Genomic DNA, 7,931 nt, shown 5'->3' on the forward strand with positions numbered 1-7,931 from the left:
GGGAAGGCAGGAAGAGTGAGGAGGAGGTCCCAAGTGAGCAGATGCACCCCAGAGTCCACTCTAGATTGCATAGTAGGCACAGCCCCTGAAGCCACTCTGCCCCTGTGCCACATGAGGACAACGGTACTTCAGCAAGGATCCCTGTCAATTCTGCTTTGCTTAGTGCCAAAATCCACTGTTTGAGTTCATTTTTAGAAAGCCTGTCTAAATTCAGGTGCCGTCGTATCTGTGCTGGTCCACAAATTGGGTACTTTCGGCCATACTGTTTGACTGCTGCTGCAGTCCAGGTGGCTGAGGTGTGAGGGTGTGAGTCACTCTGCAGATCTTTACTTCTAAAGTAGTGTCTAGTTGTCTTAGACAAACACATGATGCTCTCTGATGATTCTGTCCTTGGTCTTCTTCGTCTAGTCTCCAAATGAGCGTGCCCGCTTATACTTTCTGCTGGCGTGGTTCCATGCCATTATCCAAGAGCGCCTGCGCTATGCTCCGCTGGGGTGGTCAAAGAAATACGAATTTGGAGAATCTGACCTTCGATCGGCTTGTGACACGGTGGACACATGGCTGGATGACACAGCCAAGGCAAGTAGGCTATGCCACACCAAGGATGCCAATGCACTTAGGGGAAATCATACTCAGACACATCACATGTGATGTGGGAACTCAGGAGTGCTAGTGTTTTAGCAGCCAGAACTTAACAGTGCGGCACTTGCTATATGGGAGTAGGTCCCAGGTGAGCAGATGCACCCTCAGAGGTACAGAGCCAGCCCCTTGCTTGTACCCATGTGACTCAGCCTCTCTTCACCCCAGGGCCGGCAGAACATCTCACCTGATAAGATCCCATGGTCTGCCCTGAAGACCCTGATGGCCCAGTCCATCTATGGTGGCCGCGTGGACAATGAGTTTGATCAACGTTTACTTAATACCTTCCTGGAGCGTCTGTTCACAACCCGGAGTTTCGATAGTGAATTCAAGCTGGCCTGCAAGGTTGATGGGCACAAGGATATCCAGATGCCTGACGGCATCAGGTATGGCTGCCTGTGGGGACAGAAGTCGTGGCGGAGGGAGCATTTGGAGCCAGTTTGCCCAACTCTGATTCCAAATGTCCTGCTTTCTCAGGCGAGAGGAGTTCGTGCAGTGGGTGGAGCTGCTGCCTGATGCCCAGACGCCCTCATGGCTAGGCCTGCCCAACAATGCCGAGAGGGTCCTGCTTACCACCCAAGGTGGGCCGTGAGTCTCTTCACTCCTCTAGCGCCTGCTGAGTAGGGCTTCTTCACCTCTGGAAAGGTGGCTTTAGTTCCAGGTTGGAAGCACTGATAGGGGCTTGGTTGGTAGATAAACAGACCTGTGCCTTAGCCTTGGGCAAAGGCAGAAAAACCAGAGTTCAACGTCTGGTCTACGTAGCATGCCCTAGGCTCAGGCTACATGAGACCATGCCTTAGACAACAAAACATACCCTGTATAAAGTCAGTTTTTGTTTTGTTTTTCACAACATTGCGAGTAGAATCCAGAGCCTAACACAACTTAGCAGCTCTGTGAGTGAACCGCAGACCCTCCCCTTCAACGCTGTCCTAAAACAGCCATTAGAGCCTGGCTTCCTAGCACCCATATGATAGAGGCAACAGGGTCAAGAGTTCTTGGCTAACCTAGGCTGGCCAACCTAGGCTACATAAAACATCTTTAAAAACATCAGGTAAGGAGCCAGGCAGTGGTGGTGCAAGCCTTTAATCCCAACACGGAGAAGCAGAAGCAGATGAATCTCTTGAGTTCAAGGTCAGCCTGGACTACAGAGCAAGAACAGACAAACCCCACCTCAAAACACATACAAAAGACTTTCCCCCTGAACTACTGAGAAGTAACTTCAGCCAGAAGAGAGCCAAGAAAATAAAACTGGACATACATTCAAAGTGCCATCTAGTCAGTGATTCTAAAGCAAGACTCTCCAGATCAGTAGCAACAGTGTAGAACTTTCTGGGAGTGACAGGTTTGAGAGGTGCTTGCCTAACCTGATTTCTAGGAGAAGGCTGAGAAGAGGTGGGGGCTGGTACAGACGTTCCAAAGTAGATGAGGTGGGCCGGATGGCTCCCAGCTGCCTTGCCCTTCTGCAGAGAACATTCTCTGGGAGCTTGCCTATTTCTGAGGTGCTTCACGTGTCGGAAGTGCTTGTGGGAGGAGGCCACCTTTGTGAGAAGCCGGGGACTATTGTACTGGAGAGTGGGTAGTGAACAGCTGTTCTGTGGGTTTAGTTTGAAAATGAGTATTTGAGACCTGGAAGCTAAGCAGGTTAGGTACAGCCTCTCCAGTATATAAGCCATCTGTCATTGTATGGGTCTCAGAAAATTGCTGGGGCAAATGAGACCAGGAGTAGTAACTCCTGTGTCCCATCAGCACTGTCAGGAACCTGGTGCTCCAGGGTCACTGCCCAGCTTCTCAGCCTTCCCAGTCCAGAAAGCAGGGAAGCTCAGCAATTTGACCTTCAGTCTCCATGGGAGAGGGCCAGGCCAGGCACTACTGTGCCTTCAGTCACAACTGGATGTGGGCAGAGTTCACGGGAATCCCAGCTGCCATCCCAAAGATCCCCATGGCAGACTGAATGCATGGCTTCTGAGACCCAAAGCTGTATGAACATACTGCAACATCATGGGGCATGCCCGGACACTGGGTCTGTCTTATTAGTCTAACGTGGCCTGTTTTCTTCTGTGTTTACCTCTTCTCTGGGCTTGGTCTGCACTAGATCATGTGTGCAGAGTCCAGTAGGCTGCTGTAGTGACTTACTGGTGATGTACCACTGCTTCTTGACATTGAACTCTTCCTCCTTGCCTGCCTCCCGCCCATGGCTGGCCTAGGTGTGGACATGATCAGTAAGATGCTGAAGATGCAAATGCTGGAGGATGAGGATGACCTGGCCTATGCAGAGACAGAGAAGAAGACAAGGACGGATTCCACATCTGATGGGCGCCCTGCCTGGATGAGGACACTGCACACCACAGCGTCTAACTGGTTGCACCTCATCCCACAGACACTGAGCCCACTTAAGCGCACTGTGGAGAACATCAAGGTAGCTGGGCTAGAGCCTTCGCATTGTCTTAAGAGTCGGTGTGCTAATCCAACCTTGAGCAAAAGGAAAGGCCACTTTTAATTGAACTGTTTCAGAACTGTCCATGATCTGAGAGTTGGGGCAGAGGTCATTCTTTATATTGGGAGCTGATGGCAAGGCTGGGGCGTAGGATAGATCTGAGGCTCTCTTAAGGTTGACTTGCTTCTGTAGACAGATTTTCCTCTTCTCTTTGGTTTTAGGATCCTTTGTTTCGGTTCTTTGAGAGAGAAGTGAAAATGGGAGCCAAGTTACTCCAAGATGTACGCCAGGACCTTGCTGACGTGGTCCAAGTGTGCGAGGGGAAGAAGAAGCAGACCAACTACCTGCGCACACTCATCAACGAGCTGGTGAAAGGTGCTGAGGTGCAGGGTTTGCCGGTCAGCTGTCCACTCCCATGAATAGGCACCCTGCAGCCCTAAGCCTTGCCTGCATCTTTTCTGGCTTCCTCAGGGCGGCTCAGGAGCAGGGGAGGGTCAGAGAAACCCACCCTGCTTTTCCCTGGGCTTCCCTGAAGTTTTTGCGCAGCTTCTATGACTTTGCAGGGTGATGCAGTGAAGGGACACAAAACAAGCAGGAGCAGGGCAGTGTCCCCAGTCCAGAGACAGAGTGCACTTGCATGCAGTGCTGGGCCGCCAAGCGTGCACCCCACGCTACTCTGACAAGCATGCTCTGGGCCTACTGGGTGTGGATAGGGTACCAGGTGCGGCCAGGAAGTAGAGCTGTGCTATGCAGGTGTTGGCAGCCTGAGCCACTTCAGCTGCTGGGGAGTTGGCAGAGCTGATGCCAACACCTGGGTCTTGGTTCCTTGTTGCAGGGATCTTGCCTAGGAGCTGGTCCCATTACACGGTGCCTGCAGGCATGACGGTTATCCAGTGGGTGTCGGACTTCAGTGAGAGGATCAAACAGCTACAGAATATCTCACAGGCGGCCGCATCTGGTGGTGCCAAGGAACTGAAGGTAGGCAAGCATGGCCCTGAAAAGTCAGGGTAGCGCCTGTTGAGCTGGACTTGGGTAGAAAAGTGCCCTTTAGGATGGCATTGGGGACAGCCCAGGTCTGTGCCTGACCTGCTCTCTTTCCCCGGGGCTCTGTTCTACAGAATATCCACGTGTGCTTGGGTGGCCTGTTTGTGCCTGAGGCCTACATCACTGCCACCAGACAGTATGTGGCACAAGCCAACAGCTGGTCCCTGGAGGAACTCTGCCTGGAAGTCAATGTCACTGCCTCACAGAGTGCCACCCTGGATGCCTGCAGCTTTGGGGTCACAGGTAAGCTAGTGTCTGGGTGCCCAGACAGCCATTCAATGTGACCTGATTGTAGTGCAAGTGGCCAGGCAGAGCCCCACTAAGCCTGTGGGTGCCCTGTAAGCAGGGCTGGGTGGCTGGGGCCGCTTCAGCCCAGGTCTCCATGTCTTTTCACAGGACTGAAACTTCAAGGAGCCACATGCAACAACAACAAATTGTCACTCTCCAATGCCATCTCCACAGTCCTCCCGCTAACACAGCTACGCTGGGTGAAGCAAACAAATGCCGAGAAGAAGGCCAGCGTGGTGAGTGCCATCTCCCTCCCTGCCTGACAACTTCACCCAGCCTGAACCCCACGGGAGCAGGACTTCCTGTCTCCAGAGTGAGTCACAGCACCCCCCCCATCTGTCCTACAGGTAACCTTGCCTGTCTACCTGAACTTCACGCGGGCAGACCTTATCTTTACCGTGGACTTTGAAATTGCTACAAAGGAAGACCCACGCAGCTTCTACGAGCGTGGAGTTGCAGTTCTGTGCACTGAGTAGAGCTAGACTTTTCTTGGATCCCTTCTGGAATAGTAACATTCAATATCTAACATTCATTAATCCTTAAGCGTTGGGAAGTTGGATGGACTGGTGAGAAGAAAGTGTTTGGTCTGCGCTGGAGGAAGTGAAAGCTGCTGCCGAGGTGGGGACAGGGCTGGGAAGATGCACATGTGTCTGTGTGTGTGTGTGTGGACGGCTATGGAACGGCTTGTTTTATTATAAAACACTACGCATGGCAGCCTCCCACCTCTTGTGGTCGCTCCGTCTGCTGTGAGAATCTTTGCGTCTCCCCCCATGGTACAGCTCTTGACAGCTGCACCCCAGCCCACCTCACCTTTGTCACCATGGTCACAGACACTGAAGCAGCCAGGCGAGGCTAGAACTGCACTTCATCCCGAGCCTGCCTACAACTGTGTTCTTGACTGAAACTTGGCTGTCTGACACCTCCATCCCCCAGGCACCTTTCCTGTCCTAAACACAGTCCTGCCCCCAATTCCCTTCTCCCACACTTCATGTCCATACCGCGCCAGCGTGGTGAGAGAGTGGCCTTGGCCTCACAGTAAGGGTGGCAGTTAACCTGGTTCTTGAATCTGGGTTTCCACAGTGGGTGTGGCACTTGTTAGCTGTAAGGACTCCTTAACAGAGAGACACTGTCCTAACCCCCAAGGGCTCTGGGAGCAGACACAGCAAGCTCATGAACAGGAGGAAGTGGCCAACTCTCACTATAAACAAAAGCTGCCAACATTATCTCCCTGAGGAACAGGAACATGGAGGTAACTCTGCCCTGCAGAGCCCACAGGAACCACTGTGGCTTTTCCTTGCTGTCTGTCCTCCAAGGATGTTGCCCGAGTCTGGGGGAGTTCTGGGAACACTAGTTTCACCCCAGCCCCAAAATTGTACTTCTGGTTCTGGGAGCACCTCCTCCCCAGGGAGCACTCCTACCTGCTCCCTCCTATAGTCAGAAGAGTCAGTTCTGCTAGACAGTCACCATCCACCCTGTTTTCCTCTCTGGCAGAGCCAACCTGGGCACTGATGAGCAAGACCCGACCCCTAACCAGTGCTGGAATGGCCCCAAGGTGGACCTTGCTCTGCCAAGATTGGGCACCTCCTTGTAGCACCTTTTTTATTTGTCCTTGGGAACCTTGTGGTCCTTGTCCATGCCATGGGGATGACACTAGATTGGAGAGGAGATGGGACCTGGACTTCTGGCGTCTGCACCAGACTCTTGCTCAGCTCTCACTACCTACAGGAAAGAAAATTCCAATGAACAAAGTGGCAAAAGTGGAGCAGGAAGAAACATGCCACCCACAGTGAGCACAGCATTCTCGTAGGCTGAGTCTGAGCTGACTATAAGAGACCCTGCGCCCAGGTGGCACAGAGGGCTTGATCAGTTAGATTTCTGAACATTCTAGGAATGGGGAGGGATCTGCCCTGCCCCTGCCTCAGCCAGCAAGCCAGCCCTCGGGAGACTAAGGCAGGAAGGTTGCTGGGGCTATGTCACAAGATCCTGGGGTCACCAGGCAGTGGTGGCACAACTCTCGGGAGGCAGAGGCAGGCGGATCTCTGTGAGTTCGAGGCCAGCCTGGTCTACAAGAATAGTTCCAGGACAGGCACCAAAAGCTACAGAGAAACCCTGTCTCGAAAATCATATAAATAAATAAATGAGAAGAATAAAAATAAATAAATGAATAGACAAGGTCCTGGGGCCTGGGAGGCCCAGGGAAGGCCACTGGGACTGTCCCTGAATTGTAACCTATTTAACTGTTTTTCACATTGTGTGCGCACACGTGCACAAGCACGCCACTCTGTGTTCCTGTGTGGTGGTCAGAGAACAGTGTGTCGAAGATGGTTTTCCCCTTCCACCATGTGGATCCTAGGGATCAAACTCTGGTTATCAAGCTTGGCAGCAAGCACCCTGACCCTCTGAGCTGTCTCCCCAGCTTGGTAGAGACCTGTTTACCACTCTTTGCTATTGGTCTTGAGTGTGTCCCTGATTCTGCGCTAACCCAGCCCCTGGGCGAGGAGGCATACTTCTTCCTCTTAGTTCTCTCGGGCTCTGAAAGGAAAAGCTCCAGCTTCCTCTTAGAAAGAGGCAGCCTAGGCCCCTTGTCTCTCTCACTCCCAAGTCTGGGAGGTGGCCGTGACGCTCTGGCTCTGCTCGGCAGGTGTCTGCTCATCTCTGGGGTCTCCACAGGAATGAGGGGGTTGGCAACCCTTGTCATTCTCCAGTCCTCTGGTGATGGAGACAGCCTGGCAGGCCACCCGTTGGCCTCCTGGGGGTCAAGTGCCTTCAGTTCACCCTCAGGCTGCATGTCGACATCATTGGCCTCCAGGGCAATGGGGGCCCAGCCAGACGCTTTCAGAGTGAGATCTGGAGCCTTTGGCAGGAGCAAATCTTCCACTCGGGTCTCCTCAGCAACCTTGAACTTCAATGTGTAGGAAGGTGTGTTGCGGTTCCTGTCACCCAGGAGGCGGTAGGCACGCTGGCGGTAGTTGCGGTAGGTGGAATGACCCGGAGTGTCTTCTGAGTCGCCATCATAAGGATCTGAAAACTAATGACAAGGTTTTGAGGGCTTGGCTATGTGAGGACCTGAGACTCAGTTCCCGTCACCACAGACTGAAAAGTTTCTGAACCAGTGGATAGTCCCGGCACAGGCTGGTGTGCCACACAGATGCAGAAAAGACCGCTGTGGTGACAATTGCATATGATTTGCTGTGCTTGGATTTTTTTTTTTGGGGGGGGGGGTGTTTCGAGACAGGGTGTCTCTGTAACAGACCAGGCTGGCCTCGAACTCACAGAGATCAGCCTGCCTCTGCCTCCCAAGTGCCGGGATTAAAGGCGTGCACCACCACCATCCAGCTTTTGGAACTCATAGCAAAGATTGGCCTGAAACTAACCATGTAGTCAGATGACCTCTTGCCTTCATCTCCCCATCGAGAGATCTTTCTGGGGATCAAACCCAGAGCCTCGTAAATGCTAGGCAAGCACTCTGCTGATCTACATCCCCAGATGGTGTGGCGGGGGGGGGGGGGGGGGGGCGATATTTGGT

General features: G+C 52.9%; 2 protein-coding genes across 2 annotated transcripts in view; one reads left to right on the forward strand and one right to left on the reverse strand.

The window, feature by feature from the left end:
* Nucleotides 1-5,125, forward strand: part of Dync1h1 (dynein cytoplasmic 1 heavy chain 1) — a 67,324-nt gene extending 62,199 nt beyond the window's left edge. Inside the window, exons 70-78 of the mRNA XM_050154630.1 lie at nucleotides 409-579; nucleotides 808-1,025; nucleotides 1,117-1,220; nucleotides 2,844-3,055; nucleotides 3,295-3,448; nucleotides 3,909-4,051; nucleotides 4,192-4,360; nucleotides 4,514-4,641; nucleotides 4,753-5,125. Of these exons, the coding sequence (XP_050010587.1) occupies nucleotides 409-579; nucleotides 808-1,025; nucleotides 1,117-1,220; nucleotides 2,844-3,055; nucleotides 3,295-3,448; nucleotides 3,909-4,051; nucleotides 4,192-4,360; nucleotides 4,514-4,641; nucleotides 4,753-4,881 (1,428 nt within the window). The 3' untranslated portion in view covers nucleotides 4,882-5,125. The remainder of the gene's footprint in view (nucleotides 1-408; nucleotides 580-807; nucleotides 1,026-1,116; nucleotides 1,221-2,843; nucleotides 3,056-3,294; nucleotides 3,449-3,908; nucleotides 4,052-4,191; nucleotides 4,361-4,513; nucleotides 4,642-4,752) is intronic.
* A 704-nt stretch (nucleotides 5,126-5,829) lies between these two features.
* The window catches only part of LOC126509042 (uncharacterized), a 3,803-nt gene continuing 1,701 nt past the window's right edge, over nucleotides 5,830-7,931 (reverse strand). Inside the window, exon 3 of the mRNA XM_050154631.1 lies at nucleotides 5,830-7,433. Coding sequence (XP_050010588.1) covers nucleotides 6,762-7,433 — 672 coding nt within the window. The 3' untranslated portion in view covers nucleotides 5,830-6,761. The remainder of the gene's footprint in view (nucleotides 7,434-7,931) is intronic.

The sequence above is a fragment of the Alexandromys fortis genome, unplaced genomic scaffold, assembly GCF_014885135.2.
Source record: "Alexandromys fortis isolate MF-2015 unplaced genomic scaffold, M_Fortis_MF-2015_v1.1 scaffold_91, whole genome shotgun sequence".
Classification (NCBI taxonomy): Eukaryota; Metazoa; Chordata; class Mammalia; order Rodentia; family Cricetidae; genus Alexandromys; species Alexandromys fortis.